Genomic DNA, 20,809 nt, shown 5'->3' on the forward strand with positions numbered 1-20,809 from the left:
TGTTCCTCCGTTTTGCTCGATCAGAGTGCATAGCTGTTCTTTGCATGCTCAGCAGGCTAACAAACACCAATATGTGTCCAGCCTACCTTTTAAAAAGTGAATTGTAGATCCAACCCGAGGTGTCAAACACATTTAAAAAATCTTGTTATCAAATCAGAGAGAGAGAACCCAAGTAAAGTAAAAAAAAACACCAAAAAAACCCAGCATTTCCTTACATGGTCCGCTGGGGCTCTGCACCATCCTTTGAGCAAAGAGAATGGGACCAATGCCCCAAGTTCTCCCTTTGTCAGCCAATCGCGTCACGAGAGAGGGCTCTGGACATTTGGCTATGCCACCCTGCGGACTGCCGATGGTGCATCAGCCATTTACGTTCCACATTGTCCTCCATGAAGCTTTGAGAGTGGCTAGGGGGAGAAAAAAAGGGTAGACAGAGAGAGAGAAGAAACGGGGGAGGGTGCTTGATCAGGTGCTATTTAAGCATAGCTTGAGACCGAGTATCTGCATGGTGGCAGTCTTTCCAAAGCTAGACTCATCTCTTTATATCGTTTTTGTGTTCAGCTCTGAGGCAACTGCTTGTTTACCTGAGTCACTGAGGTATTTTCACAGCAATGTTAATTTCTCAATCACGGATAATCTCACATCTCTGAAAAGAGAGTGACGCTCAAACCTATAGCGCTTTTAAATCCAACATTCTTCCCACACAAGTAATTTCACAAGAAAAAAGTAGCCCTACGAGCTGTCTCAATAGAAGACAATCTTCCCCTGCTAGCATTATTAACATTTGGTGGTTCAACAGTTAAACATTCATTGAGAGTATGAATCTAAGCTAATCCACTAGCATTGGCCTACAAAGTGCTAGCGTTGACCTTTGACACTGCAAAGTAGTCTGTTCACCCTAAAAAAAAATGGCTGGCACAAAGCTGATGTGAAACTCTTCAACCTGCACGTTTAAACAAGCTGAGTTGTTTTAGAGCGACACCAGTGTGCGAGGCTACAAAGACAAAAACAAGTTTACATCGAGACAAAACTTAGAACAGACAGTTCATACACAAAATGAAGCAATATGGACACACAATACAAACGTTTCAAAGACTTGGATTTTAAGCATTTGACACATGACAACTGAAGAGTTCATTTCATAAACACATCATACAGTATTTCTAAAATGTACCCTGAACGTCTTTTAATGTAACGCTGTTATCAAACGGTTTTTGAAATAGATGCCACTCTTTTGGTTTTAATCTTCATATTATGGAAACTACACAAATAACTAATAAGCATCAGGGGTGGTATATATTATTGTCTTAAGCAAGGCATTATTATGTGCATTTGGTCGATGACTAGCTAGTCTACTGGCCAAAGGATGCTCAATATATTTATCCCAGGCACTTAATGGCAGGCAAACCTAAATGGTTGAAATTGCCTTTTCACACACGATAATTGTATCATGCAACAGTGGCAATGTTTGTAAAACAATCTGATAAATGTGGCCTAAATCAAAAACATAAGGAGACGATGATAAAGCTGCAACATTAGTTTTGGTGAAAACTCTGAGAGGAATCTGTTTTTGAAATGATTTATATTTACGTTTACTAAATAATGTTTTATACACTATACTATACTAATACTAATGGCACCGCTTATCTTCTTTATATGAAAACAATGGACCAACAGTTATTAACAGAAAATAACCTTAGAACGCCATTCATCCATTTCATTCAAAGTAACTTCATTCAATGTTAATAGTATTAGTTCTCTGTGAAAACTGAGCACTTTGGGGCTGGGTCTCTACAAATATGAAATAACCCGCTCAATAGATAATCCATCAAATTTGAGCAGGGAGCTGCTTTCATTAACTGTGAATAAAACCAGAGATTGGAGGAGTGCGCTTCTAAAACACAGATATGGAAACCCAGACAATCCTTTTGGACATAAGAACATAACAGGATGCACACAAACAACAAAGACAAAGACACATAGAAAACATACTGGAGCAATTCAAGTCCTGTCAAAGACAAATCGCAGGAGAGAGAAAGAGAGAAAAGACAGTGAGTGAATCATGAAAGAGGCAGTGCTATGGCAGACACAAACATTTGACTTGGAAAATGGCACCATTTGTTTCTGTTTAGCACCAGTTTATCACACATCGGTTTTGAGATTGAGAAGAGAAAAATTGCAAAAGCTCAGTCCAAAAACAAGAAGTCCCTTGGATAAAAAAAAAAGAAAGAAGAATTCCCCAAAAAAGTCTTCTGTCACACAAACCTCTACGACGCTTGATCTTGTGACTTTGACTCTCAGTTTTCAGCCCACAGATCATTTCCTGTTACTAGCAAAGCTAACCTGGATCTCCATCTGTTACCTCTGTATCAGATCTCTATTGGAAAACCCTGTTGAAAAACACTCAAAGGCACTAAGAAAGCCAGACTACATCACCACATCTCTACCTACACAATTTGCAGCCTGGCGTGTTCAGATATAGGTAAAATTAACGCACCTACATCCACGGGAGTCAAGGGGTTACTATAAGCTAGCTTATAGCGCTTGCTAATGGCTACTATGAAGTCATTGGGGTGCAAGACATTCTATAGTGCTTGTTGTTTACATGTATTGATTTCTCATGAAGCCACAGCCGGGCAATGAGTGCACAGAGCAGGTGTTCACATGTCGACTTGTACGTCAAATGCTTCGTTTGACTAATTCTAAGAGTTACGTGATAAGGTATCATAATCTTGTCCTGCAAGACTGATACTTACTGCAGCTCCATGTGAGCATCAAGAGAACAAGTGTCCAGTGAAGAGCCCTTTGTGTTGTGTGTTCATGTGATATGCACTGTACAGTAGCTGAATGATTACGACTCGTCTCCTGCACACTTTTTCTTCTCTCTCTTGCCACGGGAATAAGAATATCTACGGATCATTTTCAGAGCATTATCTAAATAGGGGGATAAAGCCAGGACAGCTGTGTGTCACCTCTCTCTGATTTGGCTCAGTGTTGTGTTTGACCTACTCCCCCTTCTTCTGCTATGACTGTAGCTGCTGTTGCCGTGGTTCCAGTTGCCTGTGAGGTTGTCATGGGGGAGGATGTTTGGTTGCCAGGGAGCTCTCCATTCTGACTAGGATGTTGATGAGGAGTGGGTAGAGAGGGAGGGTCTACAGTTTGGGGGAGGACTCCATTGTGGGGCGAGCTGTCAGAGGAAATGCCCGAGGAAGAAACTCGGAGGCCTTGATCGTCGGTTAGCGCTCCTCCTCCTCCTCCTCCTCCTCTTCCTCCTCCTCCTCCTCCTCCTCCCCCTCCACCTTCAGTTCTCACACCGGGGTCTGCGTAACCCAGGGAGGAAAGCTGGTTTTCCTGGCGAAATAGAGAGAGAGGGGAGGGGAAAGAGGAGTGGGAGCGGGGAGAGATGGTCGTAGAAGAGCGATTGGAGGGATGTGAGGAGTTGTAAAGGAGATGTCCAATCAAGGCAGATAACGTGACATGTAGAGGGAAACATTACAGAGTGTAGGAGGACGTGAGAATAGTAAGATCAAGATGGATAAAAGGACAAGGAGGAAAAGCACCAGAAAAGAATGTGATCGTATTGTGTGGAAGTGGGAAAACATCAAACATTGAGAAATACAAAGAACCGGTTTGATGAGTACATGGAAAAGCAATGTCAGAAGCAAAGTAGGGAGGAATTAGAAAATAAAGTGAAAAGGGATTGGAAGAATCACACAGAGAGAAAGAAAGAGAGAGACGGAGAGAAGAGAGAGACAAATGAGTTACGAAGTTGATGCATGACGTACACATATAGAAATGGCAGCACAGGAAAAAGGACACAGGGAAAGAGGGGATGAAGAGGAATTACAATTCTTGAGGTCAAAGGGTCCTGATCCACTTTTAATGAGAAGCAAGTAGTGTTTATCGGGTGTGAGGAAAAGTAAAGTGTCATTGAGAACATATCATGTTCAATAACAACTTAATGTGCGAGATTGGGTAGCTGAAAGATTTGAGAAGACTACAGAAAAACTTTACAATTGTGGCTTCTTTAATTATCTTAACAGCATAGCTAGCATCAGCCTGCTACTGAAGCCATGCAAAAAAACGTTAAGCTGCAACTAGCTCAGCGCCAAGTTCAATAAAGCAAGATAAAAAGTTGCATCCTTAAGCCTGGCAGGAAATCCAAACCTGTCGAATTCACCAACCGAGAGTCCAACCCAAACTCATTGGCGACAAAGCAATGAGCTGCTGCATGGGTGTTCATCCTGGGTTGGAGCTTTTGATTAGTGATTAAGTCAAAGTTTTGGTTTTGCCGTCTTGTCTTACCGACATACTGTAGGTGCAGAATAACAGCAATGCAAGACTAGTTTCATTATTAGTTTATATCAAGGTCTGTTTGCCAGCCTTCACTCCCAGTCGTGTTCACTGACGTCTGTGTAGGAGCAGTGGGAAGAGAAAACAATTGGGTTATTGTGCCCATAGACATCTATGAGGACTTTATATAAAACTGTACTTATCCAAGAGTTACCGCAAGATCATTTGAATATAGATGCATTTTAAAAGCTGAAAATCACAGCTTTACCATCAGACCTCTGGTAGAACCTCTTCAAATAATTGCGCTTGATTTATCTTGCCTGGCACATTTGCTGTGTGGTGTCTAGACATAATTACAGAGGCTCAAGTGCAGAGCCATATAAGTGGATATATGTGTGCAGTTATTTAACTCAGTACATTGCAAAATGTGTGTGACATTATATACCACTGTAATGCTTATATACAGGAAGTATGAAATACTGTATCATGAATGGAATGAGGTGCTTTAGAGGGAGAGACAGGAAGTAGGAAAGATAGTTTGGTCTGCATCCAGTATAGGAAATGAATCAAAGGCAAATGATCACTGGATAAGCTGTGTCTGTTGGGTGTGTCCATTGTGAGTGAAAAGTGTTTCCATTTCACTTTTTTAAAAAGGGAGAAAAAAAGTTAAAAAGAAAGAAAAAAATAACCCCAAAATCTGATGTAAATTAGAGGGCCTTTTTCTCTTCTCAATCAGAACCAAAATGAATGAAAACATTTGCAGCCGCTAACTGGTGCTCTGAACGGCTACAGTATCTGCTTTGGTTACAGACAGTTACAGGATGCCAGTAACATGACTCCACTAACACTTGTTTGATTACTCTCAAAAACAACCAACAGTGCCGTTTAATATCCATATGTAGACCATTACACATGTCTATTAAACTCAAGAAAACAGCTGAACAAAGACATGGCAACATGTTGACTGACATCCTTTTTTTTTAAAAACTTACCAAACTCGCTCCACTCTCTGTGGGCTGCAGTGTTTGATTACTTGGTGCATTCAATTACAGCTTGGTTTGAGTGTTTTTTATGCTAATGCAAATTGGGGGTACTGGAGACAGAAACACAAAACACTTAGTGGAGAACTGAAATGTTAGGTGTATTGTAATGATGCAGATACAGTATCGTACACACAGGTTCTTACCCATCTCCTCCAATCTCGTATCAATTATCGTGGATGTCTATAAAGCAATCTTTGTAAAATCTTCCTCACTTCCACATGTGAAAGTTTGATCGACTTTTATGTGGCAAAGAAAAAGAAAATGGTTTAAGATGACTAAAGCTAGCCAGGTTAAGTGCTCTAACTCTAAAAGAACCAACGTATTATTAGCATCTCACTCATCCTCAGACGCACAAATGGCGACGCCCCCATTCAACCAAAAGTGTGCTCAGGTGCCAAATACATACACAAACACATAAATACCAGAAACACAGACTCACTGAAAGGAACAGAAAACACAAAAACATGTGCACAATAATCAGTGTTCTTCAGGGAAGGATCGGGTCGGATACGGAGATTTCCCATAATTGACGTTCTTTATCTGAGGCTGTGCTCGGAAGTGATGACAAACTTAATGGAAATGTAAGTTCATGTGTCTAGGAGAAAAAAGCGTTAAAAAAATGTAGTGTGTGAGGGAAAAAAAATCTATTATAAAAGAGAATTCACAATATTTTGGAGACTTCCAGACAGATTTACTAAAGTTAAAGACCACAATTTTAATATTTTATTTCTTGTTCAAAAATCTGGACAGAAGTCTATGTAAACATAAAACATGTGTGTATTCTCTTTAAATTCAGATTTTTTAAAAACGTTGCTGCTTGAAAGAAAATAACAATTTTGCAATCAAAATTGTTTAAGAATGACATCAGGGTTTCACTGGGCTATTGTAAAACAGAGAGTATTTTGCTTCCTGTGTGTACAGAAATGGTAATATTGTATATTTTTTATTGAAAGGTTGTTCAAATGAGTGTTGTTTATTAAGACTATTAGTACATTTAAAGTTAACCAAGGCAAAGTCTAAAATGGGATGAAAATCATCAGAAAATATCGGAGCGAATCAATGATATTCATTGATTTTTTGTATTTCCCTGCATTTCAAAGATACACCCGATGCAAAGATTTACAGGAAGGTCTCCGTATATGACATGAGAATCATTTGCTGAAATAATGTTAGCATAGAGTATACTGTATGTTTAATGGTTGTTGTTTATGGTTGAATTGTGTGTGTGTGTGTGTGTGTGTGTGTGTGTGTGTGTGTGTGTGTGTGTGTGTGTGTGTGTGTGTGTGTGTGTGTGTGTGTTAGCATTTTCACTTGCAGAGGGCTGCAACAGTCACACACAAAACATTTGATGTTTAATATTGTTCCCAAAGGCATGTCATATGCTCATTGGTCAACATAAAGAGACAAGCAACCTCATTCATGTCATATAATTCAAATAAACTTCCTTTTCAAAGTCTGTCTCAGAATATAAACAGTGACTACAAGAAGGCAAGTTATTGTGTTGAGAGGGTGACAACAAAACCAAAGCAGCCCAACATATTTTTCCTGTTGAGTAAAAAACAAAGAAAATATATATTTGTTGTGTCGTGAAGAGAAGACGATCATGGCACTTTGCATACATTTAAAAAATGCCATCATTATAGAGAAGATCCTTCAAAGATGCATTAGGCACGATGTGCAAGGAAAAAGTAAATTGTTAATCTTTTGCCATGACGACTCAACACATTGTCATGCTGATTTAAACAATTCAAGTGTCCCAACTCTGAGTCATATTACATTGTATACAGGAAGAATAAATGAGAGTTCTTCATCTGTCGGGACCTGAAATAGCTTCACAACACCACAAGTGGGTTTTCACTGTAACCGTAACTATGCTAAGAAGTTAGCTAACTAAGCTAGCTTGGAATAGTTAGCCGTCTCCTAATGGGTTAACATGCTTACAAACACAGTCTTGGGTTAATTAGAAGTCTGTTTGGAATAGGTCATTCTAAATAGCAGCAATTTTCAATCAAAAACTTGAAAAGTTATTATTCTGGAGTAAAAAGTGATCAGTCAGCCTGGTGCTGGATTCTTACATTGCATTACATGATTTATGAGTGCTACAGTTATTTCAGATGAACAGCGTTCACCCTCAATCTTCTTAGTGCAGGTTTTAATCTTTGAAATGTTTTTGTTGTCACTCTTTCAACCCAATCCTTCAAGTAACCACTGTCCAAACACTCTGTGACAGGCCTCTTTTTCTGAGAGATAGATGGGAACGTGAGTGGGCCTGTCAGTGTGTTGGCTTGCAGTGAGTTCACAGGATGCTGCGTATGGACAGGGACGCACATAGAGAACAGTAGAAGAGGAACAGAGGCAGCAGGTTATGGATGAAGAGTGAGAGTTTTCCGGTTTGTTTATTACCTGGTTATTCGGGGTGGGACAGGCGCAAGACGGGGCTGCACTAGGATGGACTGACGCCTCCCCTAAGAGAAATCACCGTATCTCATCAACATAGGAGGAGAGGAAAGGAGAGGAAGGGAGGATTGAAAGCAAGAGGCAGAAGGAGGAAGCTGAGGAAACTACAGCCACCCAAACCCATACATACACAATGTAAAACGAAAAGTGAACAAACAACAAGGACATAAAAATGCTTACAAACGCACATTTCCGCACACATTATGGCAACCATTCATCCAAAACATTATCAGATAACCCAGCAGCCTGGAAGCGTTTAAGCAGCTTGCCATGCGGTGTATCATTTACACAAATCATGCTCAGGATAAGAAAGAAAAAGGTGTGCATTAAGCGACATCTGCATCTGAAAGCAGCTGATAAATCCCATAGACTTTGGAAAGCTGTATCTTTTGCACGTTTCCTGGTTCAGAAGCGTAAAATAACATGCTCATACAAACATGCAATCATCTACTACATGAAGATAAATATACACACTTGAAAAACCCATAATTATATTTGCATCAACACACTATATCCTAAAAACACAGAGAATAGGATTTCTGCATTTGAATGAACACACAACCCACTCTCACTCAAAAATGACCAACATTCAAGAAGTAGTAGCAACAAAAAGTGCACATAAGGCAGTGTGCAATCAAATCTTATATGAATGAAACATTGATATGATTGACGTCACTGAAACCTCAGAAGGCCGCTTCCTCTTTAAATACTACTGATACCTGCTGCTCAAAAGAAAGTACACAAAGTCAAGGAAAAACTAAAGGAAGCTTCTAGAAATTAATAATTTAACAGGAACAAAACTTATGTGAAATACACATACTGTAATATATACATTCTTATGCGGTTTTCTCAAGTCATACCAGTCAAAGGATGACAGAAAACCAGTAGGGACAATAAGGCTATCATAAGTTATTATATGTTGTATTAAGATTGCGTTTTTTTTTTTTACAGCTGTACCAACAGAAAAAAAAACCTATATAACAACCAATTAGCATGACCAGATGAGCGGAGGCACATTGATGATTTAAACAATTAATCAATAACTTAAATTCTTCTTTGTGAAAATTGACATGACATTTTTACAAGTCGATAAGCTTCCTATCCAGTGTGGCCACCAGTGCTGATAGTAGTGATGATGCTGCAGATTACCTTTAAAAAGTACTGATCAGCTTTCTGAATGTACACTTCACTGTTGCAATGGTCTCACTTGTAGTTTATAATGTCTCTCCTGACAGCAAGATGCCCATTTATAATATTTGGCAGTGGTTTTCGTATTAGTCGCTGACACATGCTTTTGTATACTTATACAGTAGTCACTAATGCATTCATGTCCTACTTATATTAGTTGTGAAATCTCTGGAGGGAAGTCAACTTTTTGCAGTGTATGTTTATCAGGATGCTGTAGTGAGAAAGATTAAGGCATCCTGCACCTGTGTTATTATGTGAGCTCTAATTAAGTGTGGGCTGCTGCTTTGGAAGCTAGTAGCAGTAGCCCGAGGATAAAATGGCATCATGCCTCTCCCCTCTCACTCCCTGTTCATTTACCGTTCCCTCTCTCAGAGCTCCAGTCTCCCCCCGGTAAAGCTGAGTGTCATCACGCTGGACTCAACTGTCAGCTTGTCTTAAATGCTGCGGTTTATGAACAGAACGCCCTGTAGCTAAAATAGAAAACGGCACCAAATTCTCATTGAAAGCACCATCTGTTTTAGCAACAAGCACAGAGAGCTGCATGTTGCTTTAAGGTGGTCTCATTTCTTCCTGTATATCAACGTTGTATACTGATTTATATGGGAGTAACAGAAACACTTGTACAATAGAATACAAATAAATTCAACATCCCTGTGATGCATACTTTTTAAACTATACTCTCTCACTTAGATGGATTGTCATGAGAGTTTGTAGAGACATTCAAGGTCCCAGGAAGATGTATTCAATATTTTCCTCGAGCACGACCATGACAATGACATTTGTCCACGTTGTGTTTTAAAATAAGTATTGAGACAATTGGACTAATAATTGCTTTGAAACTTTGTTCAGGTGTCAATGTTCCCCCTCAGGATCACTTAATTTAATGATCCATTAACACATGATTTATCACCAAGGCCATTACTTTGGTTTATGAATAAATACCTGCAAAACTATTGACTACTATTCCCATCAGCCTTAGCTTTACTTGTGTTTACTGCTAGTTAAAAAATGTGAATTAGCAAAGCTGCTAGCATGGCTGTAATGAGAATTACGTTATTGTTTATATGTTGACATCAGAGTATATTGGGTTTTGTATTCTTTTAAACAACAGTGGCCATTTTAGTTTTTAAGATCCTTCACCTTCAAATGATCACATTTTTAAGCCAATAATGTACTGGAAAGCCCTAAAGATCCTTTTTAACAGAAGCATACCATGTTTAAGTATCTTACATATGGTATAAACAGAGTACAGATGTCTTGACTTAATGAAAATCCCTTTGTGTGGTTTGTAATGTTGGAATTAAGGGCTCTGTAAATGGAGTCGTATATTCCTCCTTCAACACTGAGAGTGCCCTGCAGCTTGCAGATAACCTCAGCAAAGTTTGAATGTTAAGCAGGTTGCTGCTCGCAGTGTGCTCTTCTTTAATCCAATAAACATTTTTGTCAAGGCAGAGTTGGAGCTTAACTTGTCTCTGGTAGATATAAAGCCATATGTTGCAGCTAAATGCTGGTGTGACCTTTATCGTAATGGTTCCTCACAGACTTACAGTCACAATCCTGGGAGCTACTCTGCAATAGTGAGAACTTTTTAATGCTAATTATATATTGATATACATTTTAGTACAAGTATAAAGCCTTATGGGATTTCTCAGTATATCAAATGGTTTCATTGGGTGTAATAATGACCATGAGTAGCTCTCTTTCCTCTTGGCGTGTTTTATCATTTCCCCTCCGCTTTTGATGAATGACTAGGAATTCACGTTGAGGCTTTTCTTTGAATTTTCAGGGAATAAAATGACTCACAGATATATTCACAATCTAATATATCACAGTTACGACCGAATGAAATTAAAGAACATATGAAGTTGGGCAATTGATTGAACACTTTGAAAAACTTTCTGTGGGAATTTCTTTTGCTAATATTTCGCATTAAAATGTGTCACATTGTGTCACACAGAATACCCTCCACAAGGCGTCAGTTAGGTATAATTTCTTTATGTAAAAAAAACATTCCACAATGAAAATAACTAATCTCTCAACAGATAAAATATGATTATATATAAGCTAAGATAAGGCTCTACTGATCCATAAGGATGTATTCATAAACTATCCAACTTCATATTAATTGAATACAATTAGTTTGTTTATAATTCAAATCCAATAATATATAATGCAATATTCTCAAATTAGCCATTATGCATAATGACAACTTTTGGCACTTGAAATATATAATACTTTTCCTTGAGCAAAAACTTCAAATGCATGACTTTTACTGCTTTTATTAAAGTAAGAAATCTGAGTACTGCTTCTACCACTGCTGGGGGAAATCATCAAGAAGGAAAAGGAATTATTGCAGTGTGAATATGAGAGTGTCTGGGTTTAATTAAAAAGAAACTGATCTGGATTAATGTCCAAGACTCTGAGCATGAGGGGGCTGAGTAGTTGCTCGCATTACCTCTTCTATTCTTAGCATTTATTCCTCGAACAAAAAATGCATATATATAAAAACTATATGTTCTTACGCACACACTATATTTACAGCATGAGTCATACTTGGAGGTGGGCTAGTTCACTTTGACAGGATAAGAAATGGGGCGGGTTGTGAGCATGAAATGAAAAGCACCAAAGACTGAAGCTCCACAACACCACAACCACGCAGCATTTGGAGCTCAGCTGTTCAATAAGCCGAGTCTGGTTCTACATTATGTGCGAAACAGCTTGAGGGAGTTTCAACCCTGACATGCTCGGCAGAAACATTCACAGAAACATCACCACAGACCCAGATATGCTCACAAACCCAAGCTACATCTCAACAGCTTGAGCCGAGGAATGCAAACAACAACACTCTCTGATCTTCAAAGCTCCCAGGTATGTAGACAGATGGCAGTCAAACCCCAAACACAGGGACAGGTCAGGAACAGGGCGAGGCAATCGGAGGGACCACAAACACACAGCAGACCAAATAACACAACAGAAGCAGGGGGAAAAAAGAGAGGTGGAGGGGGGGAGATAGCGGGGGAAGATAGCACGGGCCATCGTACGAGAGAAGAAGCAGTCTCACAGACCTGATCAGGGAAAATCCTGGTTTTTGTCTCAATCATGGGTCCTCCCCTTATCTCATCCTCCACAGCCATGAGTCTTGGAAGCAGAGAAAGAGAGAGAAAGAGAGGGGGGAAGGGGGGGAGGGTTGACAGAAAGAGAGGGAGAATTATGAATCCAAGATGGTACTTAACAAGAAGTTGAGCAGGTGCATCTCCATCATCTGCCTCAACACCACAGTGATAAGATGTCGGTTACCTGTATCTCAAATCTGGAACCCAAATCTGATAGGCAATCTTTTCTAGCCCATGAAAATGGTGAGCAGCAGTAACCAAGGCCATGTTTTTCAGGCACTGCCAATTTTCACTGGAGGAGCCGTTTTTTTTTTCTTCCTCCGCCCATGGGATTCATCAAAGCATTTTTGCCCGATTTAAGGTGTTTTCAAAGCGCAATTAAGGCCAACTGTGGACAATTAAACTCGGTTATGTGAAGTGAACGGTTCAGTAACAGATCCTGATCATCCCCAGGGAATTGCATAACTTATGTAATATTGACAGACCAAGGCATTAGTGGAGGAATCCTTTGATTCATCATTTCAAACACTCGCAAATATGAGCTAGCTTACTTTGCATCGGACAATGCCAGTTTCCCAGCTCCAAGTGCCAGGGAATTACTCCAAAAAGAGTCATTTAAGGATATTTTTCATACAGGAATATCATGAAGCCAACTGGTTAAACTGTGAGTATTGTTATGGTGGTGATAAATGCCACATAGAAGTTAGTGTGAATACATGAACCCTTCTTCACACGATTTCATTGGGTTGCCTCCATGACTTTCCGTGTGTTTTACAAGATTTTGCAGGAGCAGAAAAACATCCTTACAATTTATTGACTGAAATAAGCTCGCTGAAATATTATCTGATCGTAACACTGCACGAAGGAGTACCTTTATGTCAATTTATCTGTGATGAATTACCAGAAAATGTTGTTCATTACGCCATCAAGTCAATCATATAGTTGACAGCAACCTTTAATTGCCATACATGGTTCACAGCAGAATCAAAACACCAGTAATCAAGTCAAAATGTGTCACTTCATTTTCAGCACATGTATATCATTTTATTCAGAACACAGAGAAGCACATGTTTGACAATAAAGAACGGAAATCCACAGGTGAAGTTTCAAACAAACAAGTGTTTGGATGTTTTATTCCATAAATAATGTACAGTGTTGAGTTATTTTACAAAAGAAGAGATATAGGAAAAGAAAATAATCAATCATACTGTAAGCACACACAGAAATATAAGCACTGTCCCAAAAAACAATGGAATGTAACATGGGTATACAGCATTAAGATTTCGACATGACTTCAAGAGGCAGACAATGATTCATGTGGGTGATATGTTACAAAAAAAGAGTTGAGCTTTTTATATCCAGTTGTACTTCAAGTAGTGTGCTTTTGAGGTCAAGTCGTACATGTAGTCAAAACAATGTGTGTATCTACCAACATGAGGTCACAATGTCTGAATATTTTTGCTACAGAGAAAAAGGCAGGAGACAAAGGCGTCAAATAGGATGTAAAGTTGATGTAATGTCAATGAAAAGCAACATCAGACCTGGATCAAACAGCAGCTGCAAATACTTTCTCTTTCTTTGCCAACAAGTGCAACATAAAGTATGTTTCAATGACTGAAAACTTACCTCTCAACATTTGATTGGTGTTCATGCAGCAGACCCCCCCCCCCCCCCCCTCCCCCCAAACCATTTGGTTAAAATAAAACTAAGAATTACTTGCAACTATTTGACACAGGTCTGTATAAAAGTGACTATAAACCCTTGGCTGTTGCTACAAGCCATGTCAATCAGACCGATATTGATCACACACACATCAAGCCAAAACTCATCACCACTATGGATTCATTTGCAAGATTTAAACACAAGTTTTGCCGTAGTACAATCTATACAGCCTATCAATATATTCTTGCTACAAAAGAGAGGCGGATATACTGACACCAGAATATTATCTAGATCTCTGAAGAGGGAAAAATAAATAATAGGGTTGCCTTTTTATTAATAATAATAATAATAATAATAATAATATGTAAATGCATAAGGTAAATGACAGTACTGTCTAACTCTCTTAAACAACTATTCTGATTCACCATGTCACTGGACACCATCAATGACGGACTGAAAGTCAAAAGGCATACCAAGCATATACAGCAAATAATACAGGTATAAGGAAATGTGCGCTTTAATTAATAAATAATATCCAATGCAGGCTTTCATTTTAGATGCAGATAAATTCACAAACACCGTACAGAGAAGCCAAAATAAGTTGAGAACTGAGGAACACACTTTGCAGAACATACTGTTGTCAAAGAGTCACGTCATTGTTGTCATGTTGTCTCTGTGGTACTTTGCATCTTACAGTATTCCAGGTCTTTATTTCGTCCGTTTAGATACTGTGAATGGCACCTGGTAAAATATTTTGGCAGGAAGTTACGTTTTCTTTTATGTACACAAGATTCATACGATATAGCTCGGCAGGATCCTGCATGTGCATCTGCACAGACAGCACATGTATATATTATATCTATTATTGCGCTTCTCCCGCTAAAAAGTTAGCTATTGCAAGGTAAAATAGTTATAATCTCACTCTCAATAGAATTTATATATATTTCATATATCATTATTGTTATGGCTCTTGCATCACAGACTTTAATATGCTCTGGATTATAGTTAAAAATAGATTATTACTATGACAGGTTTTCCCTACTGCAGGCTCAACATTAATCTGTTGATCAGTTCACAGCAAACAGCTTAGGGAAAATAAATAATTTATATTTGTATTAGTTAAAATGTTTTGACAAAAATAATAATAGGTGAGCCTGTAGCCAACTAATAGGAACAATATATAGATACAATTGCTACAGGTAAAGTGGATTCAGTGTTTTCAGTGGATTTAACCTAGCATAACTGAAAACGGAATATTTGGCTTTGGTTTAAATGAAGTTGTTAAAGGACAGAAAGTGTATCTGACCTAATGACAGGTTTGCTCCGAGCTTAAAGTAAAGTTTATACACAGAACATTAAGGCTTCTCTGAAAGAAAATCTCTGACACTTAAAACACAATGCTAAGTGTTTTAGTTCTGCAGAAAAGGAAATGTTGACAAAGGAGCCATGAATTCAGCATCACTTTAAGCTCCTTTTGCAGAACCTGAGCTGGCATTTGCATCGGCATAATGTATTTGAATGTGAAGATATATCATAATCATAAATGTAAGGTAAAATATATTATAAGGCTATGGATACCCTTGTCATTTCAATAAGGTGTTGGCGTTCCATGGCCTGACCGTGTTTCTTGGCTTCCACTTTTTCTTGCTCATACATGCGTTAAAACTAAAAATCCAGACAATGCAAGTCTTAATGCGTTCAATGATATGGTCTGGCTCAGTGAATTGTGAGTAAAACTGACTTGGAAGCATCCAGATCTGCTACTTAATTCACCCTTGTGTGGTCAGATAATAAAAGTCACACAGGATACAAGTGCATTCCTTGGAGATATCAGATACCTGCACACAATGCTCTATGAGTGCAGCAGATTGACTGTATTTGCTTTAAGTTTACACTCCAGGAGAACAATAAACAAAGGTTTGGCTCTAAGTGCTCTGATAAAGTTTCTCTATTATGTGGCATATTTGTTTTTGCTTTCATGCTTGTATCTTTATCATTATGTGTGCCTTTCTCCCCTCCTTATATCACATCGTATTTATGTAAAACAAAAGGAGAGAAGCGTCCCCAGAAAGATACGTCAGCAGTCCTTCAGTGGACATGGTTCACCGTGATTAAAATGGAAGAGCTAATATTAAACCATGGTCTTCCATAGTCCAGTGCCTGAAGGTCCAAAACTACGCGTCGCTTTAAAAAGTGCAGACATGTTTCTGAAGTTATCAAATTTCATCCTCTTGTGCTTTTACAGTGCAATCTTGTTGGAGTCAATTGGAAATTAGGATAGCTTGAATCATGTTAAATGATCCCGGGATCCATTTCAAAGTTGTGTTCATTAAAAAGGCTGATGATAAGTGCCGCAGCACAGAAATATGGGACGGTGCTTGAAAAGGTTTTATATACAAGGTTATAGCGTTAACGATGTTTTCCCATAAAAGACGAGCAGGACTGTCTCTGTCTTCATTCGAAGTCTTCTTTCCTGGAGTGGATTAGAAGTGGCAATATTCTCACAGATATCCACCCTTTGGTTGCAGAACAAGAAAATACTGTATTGTCTTTCTTACACAGCCTTCCTATCTGAACTCTCTCTGCAAGAAAACATCGATTGAACTAAATTTGGGCAGTATTGCAAATGTGCAGTCACACTTGCTCAAGGAATCCATTCAAACGCACAACTTTTGTGTTTTTGTGCCTGAACACAAATGAGATTCGATCAATATTCCACTCTTTTCCCATCAACTACTAACATTTTCTGGGGATTAATACAATCTCAAGACAGAGCTCCAAAACTGCAAGCACGGAATAATATTAGGACTCATCTGGAAGTCTCCAAAGGGATCCAAATAGGTCATATGGCATATTATCACTACAAGAGCTCAGAGGACAATCAGACTCCTCTGACCACTTTAACTCAGTTGTAAACACCCAACCGCCAAGGGAACATGCTCTGCACGCGTATCTCAGAAGATATCGATCTCTGTCTCCCTTTATAATAGTCTCTCATTTAATTTGTCACTCATTACATATCTGCAGCTCTGGCTCCAATATACAGTGCGGCTCCTTGCCTTGCTCCCAGGGCTGTATATTACTTAATGAAATTGAAACAACCTCCTACTCTCCAATATTCTCTGCAAGATAACAACCCCTGCAAATAGAGTTATATTCCAATATGCAATATAAGTATTTCAGGAAAAAAAAACATTGCCGCTTCAAGTTTGTGTTTCGCTCGTGTTAAATAGAATCCAATAAGCTAAAGTAGTAGTGTATCAACCAAAGACTTCTGCAACCCCTCAGAAGCAGAGAATGCATTTTAATTAATGCTAGCATTCTTTATCTGAGAGAATATGTCCCCTTTTCCACATATTTCAGAAGAAGACTCATAGTGTACTCAACAAAGGAAAATATACAAAGATAAAGTCAATGCGGCCCGCAAAATGGCCGCCCTATAAAAGACCACATAATGTCTTTTGCCCTCCATCCCAACAACAGCCTCCATTTACCTGCTAATTATTCCTTTAATTTGGGAGTCTTTCTCCACTTGCTGTGCCCGTAGCTTCCTCTCACTGTCATCCAGTCGATTTTGGTACTGAAGGAGGATCTTATTGGTCTGCTGCTCCTGCGTGAGGAGCCTCCGCTCGTACTCCTCCAGCTTTTGGTGGGACATCACCAGGCGGCCCTTCAGGGAGGTGATCTCCTCCTCGTACTCCTTTACCTGAGGCGGAGGTGTGGAGAGAAGGAGGAATTAGAAAGGATTCAACTGGGTTAGTGTTGACCAACCTTGAGACCTCAATGGCTTGTGGATTTAAAGTTTCTTTATCCACATTTATATTCAACAAGACACACTGTGAAGTAGGAAACCACCTAAAAGCTTTCAAAATGATGAGTCTGATATACACTGAAAAACATTTGAACACTTGGCTGATTCCCACACTGTGACCTCTTGATGTCTGTGTTAAGACCAGCTCTGAGCGCCATCTGCCCAGAAATGATAGACATGACTCAATGTTCCTCAAAGCATGGACAAAAGTTTCATTTATTTAAAGGGCAGTTCTGAAACTTTAGAAGAATACCTACCCTGTCCATGCGTGACTCATCCATGCTCTTTGAGTACTCCTTCAGTTTGAACTCTTCACGGTCAATCCGCGAACTTTCAACGTCAGCCGACAGATGAGGCATGTTGGAGACCCAGGCCACTGTTCGCTCATTGGCTGGGGTCGGGGGATTGAGAGTGGATGGAGTCTGGGAGCCCTGGGAAGAAAGGCCAACACACTCAATATGAGAACATGAGTTCTTCTGTTGAGGAGGTCAGGACACAACAAGAGATCTTCTGAGTTGCATGAGTTTATTCATTTTGTGTTGTAACTCCTGACATTTTTAGGGCTGTTCTCACTTATACAGTAACAGACATCTCCAGAATCAGAATTAGGAATACTTTTATAAACGGGGAATGGGGAAATGGGTTACAAACATTGTTGAGAAATAATCATGAGCACAGGTGCTGGTGGATACACATGAATACTTCAGAGAAGAACAAAGAGAATAAAAATGAAGTGAGAGCTTGCCGGTGTTACCTGTTTGCTCATGGTGGGTTTGAGCAGGTGCTGAGACTGTTGCTGTTGCTGTGGTGACTGTTGAGCGCTCTGAGTGGTGGTTCCCTGCGGACTCTGGTTCTCCCTGACAGAGCTCTGCTGGTGGGGCAGGCCCGGGGCGGTGTTGTCTTTGACGGACAGCTGCCGGGGCCCGTGCTGCCTGCCGGCGTAGCCCGTCTCCGGCGACTGGAGGAGGTTCGCGCTCGGCGGCCGAGTCTTTGCCAGAGCAGCAGGTGCAGCTGCCGCACTGACGGACAGCTGGTGGGACGTCTGGGACCTGACGCGCTGGGTGGGAGGCGGGGCCACAGAACTCTGGCGCATGGGTAGGACTGTGGTGGGGGGTGTGGCAGCCAGGGAGGAGTGTGAGGTTCCTGTCTGGTTGGCTATACCCATCATTTGTTGTTGTGGTTGGAGGTTATCCTTAGGAAGAAAAATAGTAGATATTAAGTTAGCATTTTCATTTTTGATACAGTTCTTTTTTGGGTAGTAATTTTTTTTTAACTGTATTTTAATGTAGTATTATGTGAGGTTTTCATGGGTGTGTTTGTTTTTATGCTGTTTGTGAGCCACTCACACACATTTCTACCGATAGACAATCTTCTTGAATCTTGAAATGTGATCCAGGAAGTTTAGTTATCCAAACTACTTCTAATTTGTAATATAGTCGACAAAACAAACAACCTGAGGAAGTTACCTTGGGCTCTGGAAATGTGTGATCTACAAACATTCACTTTTTAAAATCAGAATAGATCTATTAATAATGACAACAACCCTTAGTTGACGTCCTCCCCCTTTCACTCGAAAGAGACATATACATCTCCACTCAGTGGCTTTAAGACGTCACCAGAATACAACACACATGTACCTGCGCATGCATGGACATCTGCCTGCGTCCGTAGTCGGCCCTGCTGTAGTCGTCGCTGTAGCTGTGAGAGTGGATGATGCTGGGTTGGCCCAGGTGGCCGTCCCTGGTCCTGAGGGTGGACAGGTCCTCGCTGCGAGAGAACCCCCCGTGGGCGAACTGTGGCATGTAGTTCGGGTGAGAGGGGTCGGGCTCTGGGGTCAGGAGCAGCGGCGCTGGAGGTGGAGCCCGGCTGTGCTGGTGGTGGAGCTGTGGCTGCTGGGGCCCGTCAGCAGTCGCCAGATGAAAGAGGGGATTCTGGAAGGAAAGCGGGTAGCGCATGGCGGCGGCCTGCTGTTGCTGCTGCTGGGATAGCGAGTCGGTGGTGTTGCCCATCTGGCTCAGCTGGCTCAGCCGTAGGCCGCCGGACATGCTGGAGCCGCCAGAGCCAGCTGACAACCTCCCACCGGCCCGCAGCTGGCTGCTCAGGCCGGACCCCAGGCCGCCACCGCCTCCGCTGCTCAGCCCTCCGAAGCTGCCCATGCCGGCGATGGAGGCCTGGGAGGAGTTGAGCATTTCCACCGACTGCAGGTTAGACACGCTGTTCAATCGGGAATCCTGGAGGTCCATCATAGATACGCTTTTATTGACACTGAAAATCTAATTTATAAGGGATATGAGAGGCCTTTGTGCCTCCTAATATTATGTATGTTACGTGGCCACGGATGATATGGGTGAGGGTGGTGCGGGGTGTTTTTACCGCGAGGCCTGGATATCGGATTGCCTCAAAGTATTTCCCAGGAAATACCGTTATGATGAGTTGCGTGGTGAATCAGTGGAAAAAAAGCAGATGTCATGATAAACTACAGCCTCGATCACACGATGGCAGATTCTAACAAGTATGACTAACATGCACGTTATACTAACCTCACTTTGATAAAAAATAGACCTAGCGAATGGGATGATGAGTCCCCATGTCTACGTGTTAAAAACTCACCTTAGGGTCTGGTTCTGTGATGTCCGAGCTGCTCGTGCAGTAGGCCGGGCTGGATCGGGCCAGGGGAGGACGGGATACGTAAAACATGTCTTTGGAGGGCACTCGATGGAGGTGGTCACGGTCCTGGAAATTCATCTGGGAGCGGGATGGCATGACCCCTCCGGTGGAGGTGGGGGAAGGCAAGCGAGTGATATCTATAGAGCTGGAGAACAGCAGTTAGTAAGGCCAACAATAGCTGGAGATAGAGACTAGGGGTTACTAGAGAAGGAACAACTTGTTGATTAAACAGCTAGTTGATCTCTAGACTAATCTTTTAAGATATACTGCCATAGCACTCTGGCTGCGTGTTTTATACATTTCTAAGTTATTTCAATTGGAAATAATTCTTAAGATAAAGTGAAACGTTTAGTGTTTAACATACCCATGTAGATGTGAAAAAAAAAATACATACAAACAACTTCTATCTTACTTTCTTTCTCTTCTTTCAATGAGTACGTTGTGTATTTACCAGCCAAAAAATGTAACAAGAAAAAATGTTGGCACACGTTATACTCAACATTCTGTTTCCATAGTAACACACTGACACTGTCCAACAGTTGCTGGGTTAATGTGAAAGTAATTGATTGATGTTGATT

The 20,809-nt window shown here is 40.5% G+C and overlaps 1 protein-coding gene across 2 annotated transcripts in view; it reads right to left on the reverse strand.

Moving 5' to 3' along the window:
- Positions 1-2,468: 2,468 nt before the first annotated feature.
- Positions 2,469-20,809, reverse strand: part of syngap1b (synaptic Ras GTPase activating protein 1b) — an 85,285-nt gene continuing 66,944 nt past the window's right edge. Inside the window, exons 14-20 of one of the 2 annotated variants that reach the window (XM_034112847.1) lie at positions 20,175-20,376; positions 19,202-19,735; positions 18,319-18,756; positions 17,822-17,995; positions 17,248-17,459; positions 12,044-12,116; positions 2,469-3,348 (exon numbers count right to left, since the gene is read on the reverse strand). In XM_034112847.1, coding sequence (XP_033968738.1) covers positions 2,986-3,348; positions 12,044-12,116; positions 17,248-17,459; positions 17,822-17,995; positions 18,319-18,756; positions 19,202-19,735; positions 20,175-20,376 — 1,996 coding nt within the window. In that variant the 3' untranslated portion in view covers positions 2,469-2,985. The remainder of the gene's footprint in view (positions 3,349-12,043; positions 12,117-17,247; positions 17,460-17,821; positions 17,996-18,318; positions 18,757-19,201; positions 19,736-20,174; positions 20,377-20,809) is intronic. The other variant, XM_034112846.1, reaches the window with a different exon arrangement.

This window comes from Trematomus bernacchii, unplaced genomic scaffold (genome assembly GCF_902827165.1).
Source record: "Trematomus bernacchii unplaced genomic scaffold, fTreBer1.1, whole genome shotgun sequence".
NCBI classification, from domain to species: domain Eukaryota; kingdom Metazoa; phylum Chordata; class Actinopteri; order Perciformes; family Nototheniidae; genus Trematomus; species Trematomus bernacchii.